The 20,582-nt window shown below is 55.0% G+C and overlaps 1 protein-coding gene across 1 annotated transcript; it reads right to left on the bottom strand.

The window, feature by feature from the left end:
* Positions 1-209: 209 nt before the first annotated feature.
* On the bottom strand, positions 210-19,908 carry SLC22A8 (solute carrier family 22 member 8). The gene is made up of 10 exons (XM_060158869.1): positions 19,573-19,908; positions 6,733-6,836; positions 6,053-6,207; positions 5,409-5,577; positions 3,151-3,274; positions 2,825-2,940; positions 1,655-1,869; positions 835-943; positions 495-698; positions 210-416 (listed from the first exon to the last, which is right to left on the bottom strand). Exons 1-10 carry the CDS (start codon positions 19,906-19,908, stop codon positions 317-319), a joined length of 1,632 nt encoding a protein of 543 aa, XP_060014852.1. The 3' UTR covers positions 210-316.
* Positions 19,909-20,582: the final 674 nt, after the last annotated feature.

The raw sequence follows: 20,582 nt of genomic DNA, 5'->3' as shown, positions 1-20,582 counted from the left end.
GGAAGGGAGTGGGAACAATGGGGGAAGTGGTCAGTGGGGAAGGGCTGGACAGAAGAATGGCAGGGCCTGGGCTGCAGGGAGGGTGAGGGCAAGGTGGGGTGTGCAAAGGCCTGTGGCCAAACTTTTGAACTGGCCAGGGCTGGGTTGGGGAGCCCCGGGGGTGGTGAAGATACCTCCACCAAGCTCTCAGAGGACTGTGTCCTAGGAGCACAGTTGCACCCAGGGCCCTCCCCAAGGTGCCTGCGGAGCCCAGAGACAGGCAGGGACCCGGCTGGGATTAGTCTCTGGAGGGCAGGGAAAGGAAGGTCTGTTGCCTTCAGCTGGGGCCCAGGCCCAGTTCACAAGGCTGCAGAGGGATCCTCTGGGATGCGTTTTCCGCTTCTGGCTCCTGCTTTGGCTCCTTTGCCTGCAGGGACCTAGGGAAAGAGAGCTCAGGAAAAGCCCTGGGCTTCCCCAAGGAGGAGGACTGGTGGGGCCAGAAACAGGGGACTGACCAGTTTTCTAAGTCTTCAACAGTCTCTGGCAAGGGCTGATTGAGCGTCTCAGGCAGGAAGAGGGCTGCACTGCCTCCCAGGAGGGCGATGGTCCCAAAGATGACATTGGGGATGAAGGGCTTCAGCTCCCCGGTGATTTTCACCAGTGGGGCCGTCATGCTTCCCACGCGGGTCCACAGGTTATTTATGCCCATACCTGTTTGCCTGGGAGAGTTCAGAGCAGAGATTGGCAGCCTCTGTGCGGGTTCTCAAAAAACAGCTCTGGGACCCCTGGACAGGGGCCACAATCCCACCTGCCCCTGTATCCTTTGGCTGGGCCGCTTCCAGGCCCAGCACCTACCTGATGACAGTGGGGTATAGCTCGCTCGTGTAGAGGAATAGGCAGCTGAAGGAGCTGGACAAGCATCCCTTCCCAAACACAGCCAGTACTGTCCTCAGGGTCAACAAGTCTGCACAGGAAAGAAAAGGCAGTAGACCTTGAGGGCTCAGGAGCCCCTGAGTGTTCTCACTCCTCAGAGACCTTGTCTCCCTCTTTGCTTTGGCTGCCGGGCAGCTCACATCGAAACTTAAATCTGAGTAGTAGCCCCTCTGCTATTCCCAGTGCTTTGCAGGCTTGTGGCCTGCTGCATTTGGGTTTTTCCCTGGCTCTGATTTCCTATTCTCATAATTTGTTGTATCTGTTTTTGTCCAAAAATATCTCCAGTCCCTTTGGAAGGATATAGGTGTATCAACACACAAACATCTATATAAAGTAAAAGTGGCTTTTCCAAGGTCATGGTGGAGTAGGTTGTGGGGTGTTCCTTGAGCACTGGGCTCTGAGGTTTCCCCATCCAAGCTTGTCTTCTGCAGCGATGTCACCCGGGCAACACCCAAATCCCGAGCACTTCCTCTCACTGTGTAGACACCACCATACTTTGCCCTGAGTCAGATCTGAAAAGGAGCTTTGATGTCATCTAGCCCACCTGTGTTATTTTCTAGAAGAGAAACCTGAGCCCCAGGGAGTACAGGGAGCTGCTCAAGGTAACACAGTGAATTAGAGGCACACTCAGCAGATCTGGCGTCCCTGGAACCCCACTTCCCAGCCTGTGAGGCCCACAGACACATTGGTCTCACGGGTCAGCCTCTTTTGGAGGGTTCTGGGGGTCGACCCAGCTTCTCACCCGAAGGCACAAAGATGAGAGACAGGATGCATCCTCCTGCCAGGAGCAGAACGACGGCCTCCGTGGTGTGCCGGCCCAGATAGCTTATGGAGACCATAGTGATGAACTTGGCTGGGACATCGACCCCACCAAAGATGAGCTGGAGAACATAGAGGTTGACGCCAAATTCCTCCACACCCATAGCCAAACTATAGTAGGCGAAACCGGTGGAAAACCTGAGGGTCAGAGAGTGAGTGATTAGGACCCACAGCCAGGCGGGGGCCTCTCCCCATACTGCTCATTGGGTCACCAGGATGATGAATAGTTTCATTTCTTGTCCCAACTGCAACAGATCGATAGGGGCTGCTTCAGTGGTGTTTTGAGGCCTCTGAGATTGTGTCTGGGCTCAGTGAGAGAGTGCTGGGATTGATTGGTTATGTCTGACATGGACATGGTCTAGGGTATGGTGACAAAGTGTCATATAATTGACTCCAGAGAATATCGGTCCTGGAGGGACTCTTGGAGACCAAAGGAGGCAGTAAACAATCTCTCTTTGTTGGGTAATGGTTTAACATTCAGATGGGGGAGGTGAAAGTCCCCAGGGCTGCACACATGGGTCAGATGCCTCCCCTCCCCCTCTCAGAATTGTGGAATCCCTTTTGAAGAGTTGCTGGATATACTGAATCCTTTTCACATGGGGGTGGCCAGGATGAGAAGGGCGTCAGAACCAGGTCACGGAAGGGGCTTTGAAGGAGATGTGGGATGTCGGGCAAAAGAGAAGACTTAGAAGAATCACAATTTCTGTCGTTAAATCTTGAAGCCCTGAGAGCCAGGCTTGTTCTGTGGGGTCCCAGAGGGCAGAGCGGAACCAGTGGGGGGCAGGGACAGAGAGGCACAGCTCACATGGTAGGGATGTGAGCTGGTGAAGGTGTTTGGAAAATTTGCCCTGTGGGTGAGGTGGGTGTGACCCCAGGAGGAAGCAGACCCTTATGGCTGGACCTGGGTGTGGGGCAGGGATGCCAGAGATTTCTGGGGTTGGGGCTGGACTGGGGCAACCCTGAGGAGGGGATCCCTTGACTCTTCTTGCAGGTATTTTAGGCCTTGCCCTTAGGTGAGCCTGCCAGAGGCCTTGTACATGACCCCTGCTTGGCAGGGGTGCTAGGGTGTGGGCAGGGAGGGGTGGTGGGTTACCAGGCCAGGGAAAGACAGAAGGTCACACGGCGCAGGATGGGTGTCCGGAACAGGTCAGCTATGCTGTGTTTGGCCTTGGCCAAGGTGATCTCCTTCTGCAGGTTGAGTTTGATCTCCTTGGGGCAGAGGAAGGGGAGGGGTCCGTTAGTGACCAGCTGGTGGGCAGAGGGAGAAGAGAGGGAGGTGCAGGCCTGGTGCCTTTGGAAGAGCTTGCTTAGGGCATCAGATGTAGTTTGTGAGCAGGGGAAACAGAGGCAAGAGGAGAGGACAGTCCAAGTGCAGAGCCCAGGTTCGTGCCCAAGACCACAGTCCCTCTGGGTCTCTACCTCCAGGCTGAGTGCTTCTCCTTCCTCCTTCTTGCCATTGAAGGCCGCCACCTGCCGGAATGTCTTCAGGGCCTTGGAGGACCTTCCAGACAGGATCATCCAGCGTATGGACTCTGGCAGCCACCTGGGGGCCAGAACCGAGTCACAGTGGCTCCCAAACCCCCACCCCCACCTTCTTCTGAGAGGGTGGAAAACGATCAAGAGCCAGGGCCGCAGGCTAGGAGGACCAGAAACCCGAGCCGCCTTACTGCAGGTTTCATGGAATTTACACTTGGTCAAGCTCTGCACCTGGGCTGCCTGCAGCCGGCGCAAATTCCAGAGATCTCTTCTTCCCTTTCCAGAAGAGCCGTTCCCCTGCCCCCGACCCCCGGGCAGCGTGTTATCCTTGGGTGTTGTTCTTAGCTAGGAGCCTCGGGCCCTAGGCCAAGGCAGGTGGGGCCTGGGGAAGGGTTGGCATGCTCGAGGCTGGACAGCTGGAGGGTCCTACACGTCCATGTCCCCAGCCGTCCTTGGGCCCAATTCCAGGTCCTGGGTGAAGCGGGGGCAGGGCTGCAGTCCCAGGGCCGCTTAGGAAGGGGGCTAAGTTTAGGGCTGTGGTCTAGGGAAGGGGTCCGAGGACGCTTTGATTCTCCCTGCAAAAGGCCAACTCTGCTGGGTCGGGGGACGGTTTGCAAGCGCAACATGGGGCCTTGGGGTTGGCAAGCGTGTGGCCAACCTCACTCTCCCCCACCCTTGGGCTGTGCTTTTGGGATTGGTTCACCCCTGAGCAAACCCTGAGGGTCACAAGTTGAAGGGAAATGGAGGAGGCAGAGGCGTGGGGAGAAAGGAGGGATGCTTGGAAAAGTCTGGTCCCAGGTGGGGTCTGTTCCGACTGTGGACCCCACAGGCACCCAGGACCTGGCTCCAGTGAGACCCTCAGGGGAGTGGACACGGGTCACCTGGCCCCAGACCTTTGGTCCTGCTGGTAGTGGCAGCTTCCTGGGCCCATTGCTACCTGCCCTCTGGCCTTGTGGTCTTATTTCTGCCCTGACAGTCTTCTCAGCCTGCGCCTACCAAGATGATGGGTGACTTCCTCCCAAATCCCATAGCCAGGGCCTGGATTCCATCCCCCTCTCCCTGAGAATAATGACAACAGTGGCTTCCAATCAGTGAGCCTTCCTGTGAACCAGGCACGTGTAACTCTGGGAGACAGGCATCGGTATCTCCATCTTGCCTAGAAAAATCTTGAGGCTCAGAGTGGGTGAGGCTTGCCCCAAGTCACCCAGTGAAGGGACCTGCTGACCATCTGCCCTTATTTTGCCTCCCACCTCTCGGCTCCCATCCTAGGCTGTGGACATGCCGAACTCCACTCTGGACTCTCGGACCATCTCTCTCACTGCAAGATTGCCCGTCCCCTTGGGAGCTTATTCTCATTTTCAAATGGAGGCCCCATTCCAGTCCTGCGTCTTTTTGTGAAACCTTGGAGGATTGCTTCACCTCTCTCATCCTCGGTTTCCTCATCTGTAAAATGGGAATACTAATGTCCCCTTCACACAGAGATGCCCTGAGTGCTGGTATGATGCGGGTTGGTGCCCAGAACAGGGCCTTGCACGTAGTAAGTGCCGGATAAAGGATCCTCCAGGACTTCATTTCTGCTCCTGGGCTTGTTCATTACTTCCTGTTCTTTGGGCCCAGCTATTAACTACCACCTACAGATGGGTTTCCTGTCTTCCACATGTCCTTACTCGGGGTCTCTGCCCCAGACCCCTTGATTCTCCCAGGTTCTCAGGTTGGAGCTTTCCTTTTCTTTATACCTCAAATCCAGAAGTCCCCACACTCTGAGGATTTCGCCTTCAAAATGCCCCTCAGACTCATCTCCCAGGCTCCTCTTGCCCACGCGGTCACTCCCCTTTGTCTCTCGTCCCCACCCACTTGGGTGTGTCCTTCTGTGTGATTATGTCACGAACGGAAGTTTGGTCAGGCCCCTCAGCACCCCGGGCACCTTCAGGGGCGTTCTCTGTCCCTCCACGTGAAACCGAGGCCCCTCTGGCTTTCTGTGCTCTTCACAGCCAGACCCTAACCCCCTCACCGCCCCCCCAGCCGAGCGCTCCCTCCCCGCATGCCTCGGTGTGTGGTTCCTCCTCCCTGGAACGCCCTTCCCGACTCTGGGATGGGGTGTCTCGGGACAGACAGAGTCAGCCAGCCTGGTCAGGCATGGGCTCCTCCTGTTTGATCCCGGCGGCTCTAAGGAGGAGGCTGAAGAAAAGAGGGTCACATACCAGGACAACAGGAAGAAGGCGAAGAAGGGAATGGACACGGTTAACTGGAGCCAGCGCCACTGGGGGATGGCGTAGGCCAGGCCAGGCAGAATGAACTGGCCACTGGTGTAGAAGTAACCGAGTGAAATCGACTTGATGGCCCGCATCCGGGTGGACACCCACTCGACACCTGCAGGAGGAACCCAAGGACCAGATTAAGACCCTCCTGGGCGGTGGGCACCTCCTGAGAAGGGGCACCAGCTCTTGCCCCTCCGTTGGCTACTTGAGCTGACCCTGATCCTAAGGTTTCATCGCCCCCATTTTAGAGATGCGGTGACTGAGGGTCAAGAAGGTAGGACTCAAACGTAGGTTTGACTGACTCCCAAGCCTGCAGTCTTGACTGCCTCTCCAGTGGCGGGTGACGTCCCTTGTTTGACCTACTTGTGCGTATGGGCTGAACGAGCTCATGTACCGGCAGATGCCAGGCCCGGGGGAGCTGCTGCTGCTCTGCTTGTTGTTACGTTCAGGGGGAGCCTCTGGGGTCCTGAGAGGGGCAGCGCCTTGCCTGACCAAGGTCGCCCGGTGCCTGGGGCTGAGCCACGCTCTTGGCTTCAGGCTGGTGCTCCCCAAACTCCTGGTCCCCATCCCCTCCCCCGGTGGCTCACTCAAGATCGTGGTGCTCAGGGTGATGCCTGAGATGCCGCAGCCGCACAGGAAGCGGAAGACTGTGTAGATGGGGAGGGTGGGGCTGAAGGCTGCGCCTGAGCCGCTGGCTGCCAGCAGCAGGTAGCTGCAGGTCAGGATGGGCTTGCGGCCAAATCTGCAGCTCAAACAAGAAGAGGGTCGTTAGCTGCTGTGAGCCGGCCAAGGGCAGTGACTCTGCGGGGCAAAGGGCTGGACCCTCCACCTCCCAAAGGGCCAGGCAGGGCGTGTAACTCCCTCCCCAGACAGAGCCTTGCTGGTAATTGCTTTTTTTTGTTGACAAGTTAGACGTTTGAGTTAATGAGTGATCTCCTCCACCCCCAGCTTAGCTACCTGAGCAGGGGTCAAAGGACGTCTCCTCTCCAAGCCGTTCATCCACCCACCTCCACGGCCATGCAGCCACTACTGGGTCTGAAAACCCTGAGGCCGTTTCCCCGGGTCTGGGGAGGCTGGAAGACTCAAGCTGTAGGGGTTTTGGGGCAGGGAGAAGGCTGTGGCCCCGAAAGGGGCTGGCCACACAGCAAGGACCATCTCTCCCCCCTACCCCAGCTCTTGGCCTCTTTGGGGGTGCATGGGTGTAATGGAGAGGGGCGGGGGGGTCTCCATGGGTTGTGCCTCCCCTGGCGAGGCCCCCGCGTCTCACCTGTCAGACAGGTCTCCCAGCACGAGCCCCCCAATCAGTATGCCCGCCATGAAGATAGACTGAGCCATCTCCTTCAGTTTGTTGGAGCTGCACACCAGGTCCCACTGCGCAGGAGAGAGGGAGAGCCACCCGGCCACCCGGCTCAGCCCAGCCCAGCCTCTCAGCTGTGCTCAGCCTGCGCCCCCATGTGTGCGCTCCCTCCCCCAGCGCCGGTGCTTGGCTTCCCTGAGCCTGGCCCCTGCTCCCGGTCAGGCTGGCCCTGTGGTTCTGCAATGACAACATCCCTTCGGCACATGTGGCCTGCCATATGGCTCGTGAAGTCTGCTCGGCTGCCACAGCCAGGTCTGTCTTCAAGCTCCTCCAGGCTCACCTGCGTCCTGCGGTTACCTGTGTGTCTGCTCCCCAACTTCACTTGTGCAAGGCTGGTCCCTCTGCTTGCCCCCTCGCTCCTCCAGGGGCCACTCCTGCTGCTACCTCCCTCCATCCCACACCTTCGGTCTGTCTCCTGACTGCTCTGCATCGTCATTTGCTTATGTTCCAGTCTCTCCACTTAAAACCTCTTTCCCTTCCACATTTGCTTCATTTCTCTCTTCCCTTCAAAGCCAGATCTCTTGAACAAGGAGCCATCCTGGCTGTCACCCCGTCCTCGTGTCCCACTCATTTCCCGAGGCTGCCCCCACCCTCCACTGAAACTCTGCTCCCCAAACCCAATGGAACCTTCTGCTTCCTGACCTGACTTCCCTTCGGCAGCCCGTGACCCTGCTGACCTCTGCCTCCTCCGGTCTTCCTCCTTTCCCTCCCTCTGCGGCCTTCTTTCTCTCTATCCCTTAAAAGTTCCCCAGGCCTCTTCGTGGATCTTTCTCTTTTTATTCACTTTCCCCAGGAAATGCCACCTGCTCCTGTGGCTTCAATGACTATTTTATGGTGAAAACTCCAAACCCCTCTCTTTAGCCCAACCTTTCTTCTGGCCTTGAGACCCATCGACTCAGCAGCCTACTTGAAATCTCCACCTGGAGGGTGTCTTTTGGGCATCTCAGAGTCAGCGAGACTTGCCACCCTCTCCCTGTAAGGTCTGAAGCACAGTGACTGGCAGCCCTTTTTGGACTCCTTCCTCTCCCATGTTACAATCGCTTCATCCTCCAGTTTCTAACTTTTTAAATACTTCTTTTTTCTCTGGCCGCCGCTAGCGGCATGTGGGATCTTACTTCCCCAACCAGGGATCGAACCCATGGCCCCTGCAGTGGAAGCGTGGAGTCTTAACCACTGGACCGCCAGGGAAGTCCTTTAATATTTCTCGAATCTGGATTCTTCTATCTCCATTACTGCTATCTTAGTGCAGGCCTCATCCTCTTATACTTGGATTAAGAATAACAGCCAATATACAGTAGAAATGAAAGCAATGGGACCTAATGAAACTTACAGGCTTTTGCACAGCAAAGGAAACCATAAACAAAATGAAAAGATAACCTATGGACTGGGAGAAAATATTTGCAAATGATGAGACCGATAAGGGCTTAATTTCCAAAATTTACAAACAGCTCATGTAACTCAAAACCAAAAAACAAACAACCCAATCGAAAAATGGGCAGAGACCTAAAGAGACGTTTCTCCAAAGAAGAAATATGGATGGCCAACAGGCATATGAAAAGATGCTCAATGTCGCAAATTATTAGAGAAATGCAAACCAAAACTACAATGAGGTATCACCCCACATCGGTCAGAATGGCCATCATTAAAAAGTCTACAAATAACAAATGCTGGAAAGGGTGTGGAGAAATGGGAACCCTCCTACACTGTTGGTGGGAATGTGAATTCGTGCAGTCACTATAGAAAACAGTATGAAGGGTCCTCAAAAAACTAAAAATAGAGTTCCCATATGATCCAACAATCCCATTCCTGGGCATATATCTGGACAAAACTATAATTAAAAAAGATACATGCACCCCTATGTTCATAGCAGCACTGTTTACAATAGCCAAGACATGGAAACAACCTAAATGTCCATTGATGGATGAATGGATAAAGAAAATGTGGTACATATATACAGTGGAATACTACTCAGCCATAAAAAAGAATGAAACAATGCCATTTGCAGCAACATGGATGGACCTAGAGATTATCATACTAAGTGAAGTAAGTCAGAAAGAGAAAGACAAAATATCATATGATATCACTTATATGTGGGATCTAAAATATGACACAAATGAACTTATCTACGAAACAGAAACAGACTCACAGACATAGAGAACAGACTTGTGGTTGTCAAGCAGGAGGGGAGCAGGGGAGGGATGGATTGAGAGTTTGGGATTAGCAGATGCAAGCTGGTGTATATAGCATGGATAAAAAAACAAGGTCCTACCGTATATCACAGGGAACTATATTCAATATACTGTGATAAACCATAATGGAAAAAAATATGAAGAGTGTATATATGGGTAACTGAGTCACTTTGCTGTATAGCCGAAATTAACACAACATTGTAAATCTGCTATACGTCCATAAAATAAATTTTAAAAAAAGAATAACAGCCAATATATATTGAGGGCTTACTCTGCACCAGGCACTGTTCTAAGTCAGCACTTTCCATGCCTTAATTTTTTCAGTCATCATAGCAACCTTACGATGTAGAGCTGCTGTCATCCTCATTTTACAGTTGAGGAAATTGAGCCCAGAGAGTATTATCGGCAACAGTCTTCTGACAGGTCTCCCAACCTTCGACCTCAGTCCTTCCTGTCCATTCTTTCCCTGGTAACCTGAGGGGCTTTTCTGAAGCACCTCTCACGTCAGCTTGCTGCCTTGCCTAAGGCACCCCCTGGCTTCCTCTTGCCCTCTGGGTAAAGAGAAAGCTCTGTTAACACAGATTTATAAAGCCCTCAGGCTCTGGCCCCTGCCCACCTGTCTGGTCTAATCTCCCGCTAATCTCCAGCACGCACCCTTTGTCCAGTTGTCCTGAATTACTTGTGTAATGAAGTGAAGAAGCTCATTCACTGGAAATGCCTGATGAGAATGTTTTGGAAGCAAAACAGTGCGGGCAAAGGACCACACATCCCAGGGAGCTCTTTCTGCTTTCCTCCCGGGAAGCGAGGGGGATTGGGCGAGGGTGAAGTCTCCAGGTCCTCCAGCTTGCTCACAGTGGCCCAGAGTGGCCAGCAAACCCAGGGCTCTTCTGGCTGGAAAGGGAGCCTGCATGGTACATGTGTGGGGATGGGGGAGGGAAAGGAGTAGAGGAGGAAGGGAGGTGGTGTGAAAGGAGTAGGCCAGCGGGTGTCTAGAGAGACATTCTGTACTGTGTAGCATGCGGTGTAAAGGGACAGGCCATCCGGGAGCGAGACGGGGCCGTGTAATTCTTGACAGTGACGTGTGAGTGGAAGAAGTGGATGCTGCTTCCGCTTCATTTGAGTAAGAGGGAATCCCTGGCCTGGACTTGCGTGCTTTCTCCCTTCCTGTTGGTTAGGAATGGTGGTAACTAGAGCAACTCTGGAAGCCACGTGTTGAAGATGGCGGAGCTGCTGTGTGTCTCGGTCCCCGAATGACCTCGGAAGGGTACTGGGAACACAAGAGCATGGGACCAGATATAGAGAGAACTGGAGAGATTTTTTTTTTTTTTTTTTTTTTTTTTTGCGGTACACGGGCCTCTCACTGTTGTGGCCTCTCCCGTTGCGGAGCACAGGCTCCGGATGTGCAGGCTCAGCGGCCATGGCTCACGGGCCCAGCCGCTCCGCAGCATGTGGGACCTCCCTGGACCGGTCACGAACCCGCGTCCCCTGCATCGGCAGGCGGACTCTCAACCACTGCGCCACCAGGGAAGCCCTGGAGAGATTTTTAAAGGCATCCTGGAATATTGGGGGGGAAGGGAAGATATTTTGAGGGATTTTGGCATGCTTTCTGTGTTAAGAAAACCTGTAGCTGAAGTCTCCATTCTTCAAGGTGTTGAGAGAGTGATTTATGTTTCCTTTGACCCTGACTCCATGCGTAGGCCTGGCCACGTGGGGTCCGTGGTTGTAATCAGGTTTTCACTAGTGATCCTACAGAAGCTTCAGGCTATTGTGTTCCTCTTTGCTTTTGTACTTGATATCTTCCCCTACTCTAGCAAGGTTGTCAGTCCTTCAAAAGACACGTCAAGATCACTTACCCTGGTGCCAGAAGCATCTTTTCTGGCTGCCTGGTACAAGCAGGTAGTCGGTAAATATTCGTGAAATGGGTAAGTGGCTGAGAAGCACATCCAGACTCCCAGTGCAATTCCTCATTTCTCCTTCCACACTCAGCATCCCGTTCTTACCTCGAAGAGGACACAGATTACCTAGCACGCTACCTGCCTATGTGCTTGTCTATCTCTCCTGCATTCCGTAACCACACCGAGGGCGGAGACATCTCATTTGACGCTTTAACCCCAGCAGCTAGCAGAGTAGGTGGTGCACAGTAAATGTTAAATGTTTGTCCAATGAATCATTAATGGGGTTGCTATACATAGCTTACCGATGAGGCCCAGAGAGGAAGAGGTAACCAGCTGACTGGAGGGAACCGGTCACTCAGCTTCTATCTAGCCCATGGCATGGCCTGGGCTGACCTCTTGTCTATCGGCTTTTGGCGGCTCCACATAGAGTTCTTGCTCCCAATATCCCCTCCAATGTTCTTGGCCTTCTTTTTCCTTTCTTGGAATGTTTACTCCTTAGGGAGCTGGATTCAGGAAGGCAAGAACAGGAAGCCCACTGCGGTGTCTTCCTGAGTGATGATATACCAGGAAGGTGGTGGGGGAGAAAGAGAGGGCTTACTCTGCTCCGGAGCAAGCTTTGCAAATGATGCCATAATAATCCTATGAAGTGGGTACTATTATTTTATTTTATTTATTTTTATTTTTATTTTTTTGCGGTGCACGGGTCTCTCACTGTTGTGGCCTCTCCTGTTGTGGAGCACAGGCTCCGGACGCGCAGGCCCAGCGGCCATGGCTCACGGGCCCAGCCGCTCCGCGGCATGTGGGATCTTCCCGGACCGGGGCACGAACCCGTGTCCCCTGCATCGGCAGGCGGACTCTCAACCACTGCGCCACCAGGGAAGCCCAGGTACTATTATTATCTCCATTTTACAGACCAAGAACCCGAGACTCAGAGGGTAAATAACTTGCCCAAGCACAGCTTTGGTTCATTTCAAGGCAGAGACTCAAACTCAGGTCTTCTGGACGCCCAACTAGCGCTCTGAGTCCTGAGCTGCCGGAGGGAAGGCTCAGTCCATGGGAGCTGTAGCCATGTGTCACTATAAGACATAAGCACAGGATGGGCTGGAGTCATGGTCAAGGAGGCAGCCAAGGCCAGAGTCAAGGGGGCTGATCTGATGTCAGGCCCAAAGGGTGAGGGACAGGCTCAGGAGCTGGAGCGGAGCAAAATCATAGGCCAGGAGGCCCCTCAGACGGCAAAGAAGAAGGCGTGACGTAAACGGTCAGGGCGAGCCACGTGTGATCAAGGATGGGGACCCTGCTCCGTGTGTGTGTGTGTGTGTGTGTGTGTGTGTGTGTGTGTGTGTGTGTAGGCTGACTCTGCCAGGGGACCCCACACATGGTCCATACTCCCTCCAGAGCAAGGACAAGGGGAACAAACTTCCCTAGATTTGGGGCCTTTTAGCTCCAGTTTAGAACTTGGGGAGAATTGCTCTGCCTCTGTCTACTCTTGGACCTCTGATGGAACCAAGGCTGGGGCGCAACGGCCAGAGAGCCAGGTACCTGGGAAGACTCAAAAAGGCATGCGTCTCCAGCTCTGCCACTCAGTAGCTGTGAGTTCCTGGGCCAGTTTACCTCTCTGGGGCTCAGTCTCTTTACCTGTAGAATGGGGGTAATACTAATACCTGCTTCTCAAGATTGTAAATGAAATAAGGAACGAAGAGCACCCAGCACTATACCTGGCAAACAGTCGGCACTCTGTGTGATAGTGTTTTATTATCATTGTCACATGTCATTGTAAGGCCTGTGCTCACAGGGACGTGCGATGCAGTAGAAGGGGCGTGGATTCTGGAGTCAGGACCCCCATCCCTCTTCCTACAAAAGCTTGATTTCACCATCATGGCGGAGAGAGCCATCTTCTGGATCTGACCCCAGTGTATTCCTCTGTAAAAAGGGGCAACGTTCACAGGGGCCATAAAAGAAGATTCGCAGGGTCGTGAAAGAAGGAATGCAAAGCACCCGCCCAGGGCCCTGCACACGGTAGACGTTCACCTTGACCCTGAGCCCAGGGGATGGCCCCGGGCTCCTCTTGCCTGGGATTACAGCTTCCTAGGTGAGGGCTGCCACGGCGCGCGGGGTCAGGCTGGCCCAGACACGTGGCTGAGCTGGGGCCCCCTGGTCATTACGCAAGAGTCAGATTGGAGGCTAGGAAAGGGGAGATGATAGGACGGGCGCCCAGGGCAGGGGCCAGGGTGAGCAAGTAGGGGTGATGCAGGAGCTCAGCTGGAGACAAGAGGTGGACAGATGGTCTGGGAGGTGCGCGGCCTGGGGATTTGGGGGTGAGCGTGGAGGAAGACCAGACACTCGGCAGGGGAAACTTCCAGGGTGGAGACCCACTTTTGGGAGGACCACTGAGTGGGATCTCTGCTTCTCCAGCGGCTGACTTGGGGCCTCCAGGGACCTATGTGGGGAGACAAGATTTCTGTGGCCCTGGAGACAGGACGGGAAGGCCCAAGGCCCAGAGAGTACTCACAGGGGCCTCAGAGGGAGGGCCTGCTCATCCAAGGCCAGGCCCGGGCCTTTGAGGGCTGCAGGGTTGGGTTTCCGGAGCCCCCAGACTGAGCTGGGCCCCCACAGGGCTGTATTCTGTGGTGTGGAAGCTGTGGGCTCCTCTCCAGGGAATCCAGAGTCCACAATCCTCACTCCTCACACTTTCCAGACTTAAAAGAAAGGCCTTTGTTTCCTCTTAACGTCCTGGTAAAGCTCCTTCTGAAAAATTCCTACCTTGTCTCTGCTGAACCCAGAGAAAGGAATGTGTGGTCACCTCTGCCAGCAAAGCTTATGGGATCAGAAGGGGGAGGGAAATCCCCCGTGCTCCTGGCTGGACCCAGCTCAGCCCTCCCAACCTCGCCTCCTCTGCAGGGAAGGTCCTTATTATCCCATTCTACAGATGAGGGGACTGAGGTGGGGAGGGAGGTGACTCGCCAGGTCCCCGGCTGTCGGGGGCTGGAGCTGGGCCCTGCGTGCTGCCCTGTGCTGGGTTGGGGGGTGGAGTGAGACAAAGCCCTGCCACCAGGGTGAGCTGGGAAGAGCTGTGACAGCTGATTCTCCTTTTACCGGGAGTTCCCCTACTCTTCTGGGGGGACTAACCCCCTACTTCTCAGGACATCTCTATTCATCATGACCACCACAACAGCAACGGTGGCAGCAAACATTAGCTGAACACCTTATAGGTGCCAGGCCCTGTGCTAATGCTGGCCTTGCATTATCTCTTTTAATGGTCACACTTGTTCTCTTACCCCATTTTACAGATGAGGAAACTGAGACTTCTGGGGTTGTAACATCCCTAGTAAACAGCAGAGTCAGAATGTGAACTCTGCTGCTTGGCCCTGGCTCATGGTGCCACGCTGTCCACCTGGCAGATGGCTCCTTGCCTACTAACCAGGGTCACCTGGACTGAGTTGGTTGCCAGGTGCTGTCTCCCTTATTACCACCCTTCCCTCCAGGTTGGCACACCCAGGTCCCTGCGTCCACGCCAGAGACACACCCCTAGGTGAGCCAGCCACCATCTTACCTCCACCCCGTGAGGGACCGGAACCCCACCCCACCCCAAGTGATGGAGCATGGATTTGCCACGGCTTGAACCACAAACGGAGGGGGTTTGACCTTGCTGTGCTGCTAAGAGCACCTGGCTGGGTCTGGCCACTGACATTTCCCTGACTGGGTGAGGACCCTGATCAGGGGTTCTCATGGCTGAGAGTCCTCAGGGAGCCTGGGCCTGACCAGGACCCGACCTGGAGAAGGGGGCAGACCCCGAGGCCTGGTGAAACCCTGCGTATTTGGGATGCAGATTCACGTGGTCCTAACAGCTGGAATGGTGACTGGGTGCTCAGCGGGTACAGATGTGAGCTGATGCTTGACGGGGTACAAGACCTGCAAGCTGGGCCTCCCTGGTGGCGCAGTGGTTAAGAGTCCGCCTGCCAATGCAGGGGACACGGGTTCGAGCCTTGGTTCGGGAAGATCCCACAGGCCACGGAGCAACTAAGTCCGTGCACCACAACTACTGAGCCTGCGTGCCACAACTACTGAGCCCATGTGCCACAAGTACTGAAGCCCACGCACCTAGAGCCTGTGCTCCGCAACAAGAGAAGCCACCGCAATGAGAAGTCTGCACACCACAACGAAGAGTAGCCCCTGCTCGCGGCAACCAGAGAAAGCCCATGCGCAGCAACGAAGACCCAAGGCAGCTAAAAAAAAAACCTGCAAGCTCTGCTCTTGGCCAGGCTCCCTGGAGCTCAAGGTGCACCTTGGAGGGGAAGACACTTCCCAGCAGTCAGCACTGTCTGAGTCCCTCCTGCCGGGCTCTGAGGGCATATGGCCTTCATTCAGCATTAACTGAGCGCTTCCCAGAACCTAGCCCAGGGTGCAGTGGTCGGGGGATGCAGTCCCCAGGAGCACAGGGTGGGGAAGTGGGGGCAGGTGGCTCTGGAGCCCTGCTGCCTGGGTTTGGCTCCCAGCTCCAGCATTTATAAGATGTGGTGCCTTGGGCCAGTAACCTGTACCTTGGTTTCCTCATCTGCAAAAAGGACATAATATAGGTACTAACCTCAGAGAGTTGTTGTGAGGATTAAATGCGTTCATACGAGCAAACTGATTAGAGCCGTCTGGCAAGGGGTTAGCACACGGTAAGGGTAGCGATGGTTATTATTTCGTTGCTCCCTGTAGGATTTTTGTTTCCTCGTCTAGGTTCTGGAGGACACGGACGGTGGCTTTACCCCTTCTCTCTGTCTTCCAGGGACCAGACGTACAGCAAGTTGCCCACACACCTGGAAACTTAGTTACAGATATTGGGGCATTTCCACGCCCCCCACCCCTGCCCTGTTCCTCACCCCAACATCCATTTGGTTCCCGAGTCCCAGAGATTCTGACCCCCAAACCTCTCTGGTATTTACTTCGACTGCCCCTGCCATCTGTCATCTTGGTCCTGGGTCCCTGTGGCAACCTGCTAACTGGTCTCGCAGCTGCTGGACCAAAATGCTCTGCAAGCTACTCTCCGCCCTGCAGTTGGGGCAGGAGATAGATGGGCCCCAGGCTGAGCAGCCGGAGTTCGTCCCCTGTGGACAGATACGCCAGAGTAGGAGGAGGGAGGAGAGCTGAGCCCTGTCCAGATAAGAGATAAAAGATTGCATATGCCTCATTCTTGAAGCCAAGGAGACCTTCCCAACTATACGTACTCAGAAAGGCTCCTTGAAGGTCAACAACGGAGGGGGCGCCGCTCCATAGTAAGTGACCTCAACCTACCCACAGGCCTCTTTGCTAGAATCCATCTTGGCTAAGAGATGCGCGCGCACACGTGGGAGGACCCTGAGATAAACAAAATATGGACTCAGAACCAGGCAAAGTGAGATGAGTGGCCAAAGGAAACCCGGAAGAAATGCCCCATATAAGTGATTCAAACTACCACAAGGGGGCTTCCCTGGTGGCGCAGCGGTTGAGAGTCCGCCTGCCGATGCAGGGGACGCGGGTTCGTGCCCTGGTCCGGGAGGATCCCACATGCTGCGGAGCGGCTGGGCCCGTGAGCCATGGCCGCTGAGCCTGCATGTCCAGAGCCTGTGCTCCGCAATGGGAGAGGCCACAACAGTGAGAGGCCCGCGTACCGTAAAAAAAAAAAAAAAAACTACCACAAGGGTGTAACTCTCTCTCTGAGTTGGGCCATGTGTCTATCCACATGTACCCTTTTACCTCCTAATAAATACTTTACTTGTTTCACCACTTTCTGTCTGTGTGGGAATTCATTTCTACAGAGCCGAAGGGCCAGGGCCTTGTCACTGGCCACCGGTCTAGTGACTAGGATTCAGCGCTATCACTGCTGCGGCCTGACTTCAATCTCTGGCTGGGGATCGAGATCCTGCTTCAAGCTGCTGCTGTAGGCCGAGGCCACCCGAGATCACAGAGTGCAGATCCTTAGAAGGCGATCTGAGCACGCCACACTCCTGCATAACCCCATGCAACGGCTCCCTGTCGCCTTCGAGACAGAGCCCTTCGCCCCGGCATCCACGGCAGGCCCTCCTGCTGGCCCGCTTCCTCCCTGTGTCCCTGGCCTCCGCAGCCCGCTGCCCGCCTCTCCAGCCTTCCCGAGTCTCTTGCAGTCCTTACTGCTTTGCTCTCTTTATGCTCCTGTGACTGTGCATGTGACTCCAGGCACTCTGTTCCTTTCGCCTGGGCTGCACTTGCCTGCATCAGCCCCCGCCCTAACCCTGACCCCTCCTTCACCCTCAGCTCAGGCTTTGCTGACTCCAGTGAGCCCCCCTGGGTTCCCCCTCCAGGCAGATTCCATGCCCCTCCTCTGGGCTCCCCGAGCACCCTGAGTTTATAAAGCTCGTATCCATTCATTACACAAATATTTATTTCACAGAGCGCCTCCTCTGTGCCAGGCACTGTTCCAGCTGCTGGGGATATAGCAAAGCAGCTGAAAGCCCCTGCCCTGGGAAGCCTGCATACCCCACCACGCTGCTGGTGACTTTCCTCACTACAGGTGAACACCTGGAGGACAGGCAGGGCTCATGAGTTCCTTGAGTCTGTGTCCTCAGTACTATGAGTGTAGCTGTCAATAAATGTTGGATGCTGGATGTATTTCAGGCACTGGGCTGGGTGCTGGGGAGAAAAAGTGCATAGGACAGGGATGAAGTATCCGGGGCTATGAGAGGCAGCAGATGTGATGGTTAGGAGCGCGGCTCTGGGGCAGGTGCCTGTGTTCAGATCCCGAATCTGCCTCTTACTAGTGGCGAGAGCTTGAACAATCTCCTCATTCTCTGTGTGCTTCAGTTTCCCCATCGCAACAATGGGCTTATCATACTATCTTTTTTTTTTTTTTTGCTGTACGCGGGCCTCTCACTGTTGCGGCCTCTCCCGTTGCGGCGCACAGGCTCCGGACGCGCAGACTCAGTGTCCATGGCTCACGGGCCCAGCCGCTCCGCGGCATGTGGGATCCTCTGGGACCGGGGCACGAACCCGTGTCCCCTGCATCGGCAGGCAGACTCCCAACCACTGCGCCACCAGGGAAGCCCTATCATACTATCTTATAATGGTGTCAGGAAGGTTAAAAGGGTTAATATGTATAAAGCGCTTAGGACAGTGCCTTGCGCGCAGTCAGTGCTTTATACAGAAATAAATATTCACTAGACAAATGAATAGCAATCGTAGATTCTGAACATAGATAGTCCTGGATTCAAATCGTCTCTCTGCCAGGTCCGAATCATATGTGATCCTGGGAAAGTCATTGAAACAGGCTGAGCCTCGGTTTCCTCATCTGAAGGTACTAACAATACTTCCCTCACTGAGATGCCATCTCCAGGGATTCCAGGAGCCCACGCTCATAGTGTGCCCAGCACAGGACTGGCACCAGGTAAAGACTTTGAAATGCATCTCTTCTAATGTGGCAAAAGCAAGATCCTGCCCTCGAGGGGCTCATGGTCCCCGAAGGGAGAATGAAAACACTGGCCTCTGCTCACTGCTCAGATGTCACCCCCTCCAGGAAGCCTCCCTAGAATCCCGTGGTCCCCCCACTCTTTTGTACTGCCACTGGACCTTCACTTCCCTCCTCTCAGTCTTAGTTTTTTTTTGAATGAAAAAGGAGATAAAATCACCTTCAACAGAATATCATTGTGGGAATCAAAGTGTGGGAGACAATGTCTGCCAGAGGCCAAGACGTGCCTGACCATTTGTGGATCCTCAATAAATGCCAATTCCCGTTTCGCTCTCTTCATCTGACCATGGTCTCCAGGTCATTCGAGAGCCTGATTTAACTCTGTAACTCCTGGAGATGGTGGGTAAAAGAATCAGTGAATAGGGGCTTCCCCCGTGGCGCAGTGGTTGAGAGTCCGCCTGCCGATGCAGGGGACGCTGGTTCGTGCCCCGGTCCGGGAGGATCCCACATGCTGCGGAGCGGCTGGGCCCGTGAGCCATGGCCGCTGAGCCTGTGCGTCTGGAGTCTGTGCTCTGCAACGGGAGAGGCCACAACAGTGAGAGGCCCGCGTACCGCAAAAAAAAAAAAAAAAAAAAAAAAAAGAATCAGTGAATAAATGAGGATGTGAATGAATGGGAGATGAACACATAAGTGACGGCAGGAGAGGATGAGATGTTTTCTGGGTCTGCTTGGGCATGTTCCAACCCTCACCTCTGTCCATCCCCTCCTCCACACACTGTCCCACCTTGAGACCTTTGCACAAGATGGAATTTCCCTCCTTTTCCCCATTGCCTGGCTAAATCTTGCTGGACTCCCTTATCTCTGCCCAAGGTCACTTCTTTAAGGAAGCTTCCCCTGGCCCCTGCCCCCAGCCCAGGGGTAGGTGGTAGTCTAAGGTCACAACCTTAAGTACTTTGAAGTTGTAATTTGACATTTCTTTGTGTGGTCCTCTCGTTAATTGCTGTTACCCCTGCTAGGCGGTGGACCCCGTGGGAACAGGGACAGTGCATTTTTGTATCCCCAGAGTTTGGCACTGCGCCTGGCATAGAAAGGACTGTTTGCACTCTGAAAGTGAAGAGACGGAACCTTTAGGTTGGCGTGTCTCTGCACCCAGGTCCTTCCTCTCTGCCTGCCCAGTGCCCTGTCCCTGGGTCTCATGCTCCCCTGTCCACGAGTGTGGGGTTCCTGCTGTAATCGGAGGGAGAGGGCTGGCCTCTGGGCATACCTCAGTCACAATGGAGTCCCTGGTGCTGACGTCGTAGGTCCAGCCATCCAGGCAGGGCTCGGTGGCCCCCTGGGTGTCATTGGGCAGGCTGGCGTTGGGTGGATGTACAAAACGGAGGCACGGCTCAGGCTTCTCATTCAGGCCCATGGGGAGCACCCAGGGCCCCGCGGAGGCGTTGGGTGGCGGGCGACAGTGGTGGGCGGGGGTGGCCGCCGTGAAGATCTGCAGCAGGTTGTGGTTGGCCATGCTCAGGATCGGGAGGCCGAGCAGGACTGTGTGCAGGAACTGGAAGGGCCCTTTGCTGGCCACGCGGTCAACGAGCTCGGCGAAGGTCATGGCACCGGACAAGATGAGCCAGAGCTACGGGTGGGTGGGGCACCAGGCCGGGGAGAGGGAAGTGTGCACGGGGGTGAGGGCGGGCAGGGGGATGGGTGTGGAAGCACAAGGGGGAGGGTGTGCCCCGGTGTATGTGTAAGCCTGTGTATGTAGAAGTGTGTGAGGATGTGGGGCTCAGCTGTGTGTACCCACAGATTTGCGTGTGGATGAGGATGTACCCAACTGCGCCTGCAGACGTGGGGTCGCAGGTGTGGTGTGTGTTCACGGCAGTGTCTGCTGGGATGTGCACATTTAGGCTGGAGTGGAAGGGCACAGCTGTGTGAGCACGGGTGTGTCGCTGTGTGCGTGTGGGGACTTGTGGGTGTGAGTATGTGTTCAGCCAGGCTGGTCACACGCGCTGCAGGCATGGGGCAGTGCAGGCCAGGCCGCTGGGACCAAGGGGCCCCGTCTTGGACGTTGTCCCCACAGGATGGATGTCAGGAGTGAGTGGGAGGGGTCCCTGGTTGCCTCCAGCAGACACAAAGGACTGGCGGAGCTCAGGTTGCCTGCTGGGAAGGTCTCCCCAAGCCCCGCGCCTCCTGGTTTTGGGGATCCCCTGGGTCTGGGTGCACCATAGCAGGGCAGCAGAAAGGGGCCAAGCAGATCCCAGAGGGCGTAAGGGGCTTGGTCAGTTG

This window comes from Lagenorhynchus albirostris, chromosome 9, assembly GCF_949774975.1.
Source record: "Lagenorhynchus albirostris chromosome 9, mLagAlb1.1, whole genome shotgun sequence".
Lineage (NCBI taxonomy): Eukaryota > Metazoa > Chordata > Mammalia > Artiodactyla > Delphinidae > Lagenorhynchus > Lagenorhynchus albirostris.
The sequence above is the reverse complement of the archived record's forward strand: the minus strand, read 5'-3'. Positions and strand labels throughout refer to the sequence as shown.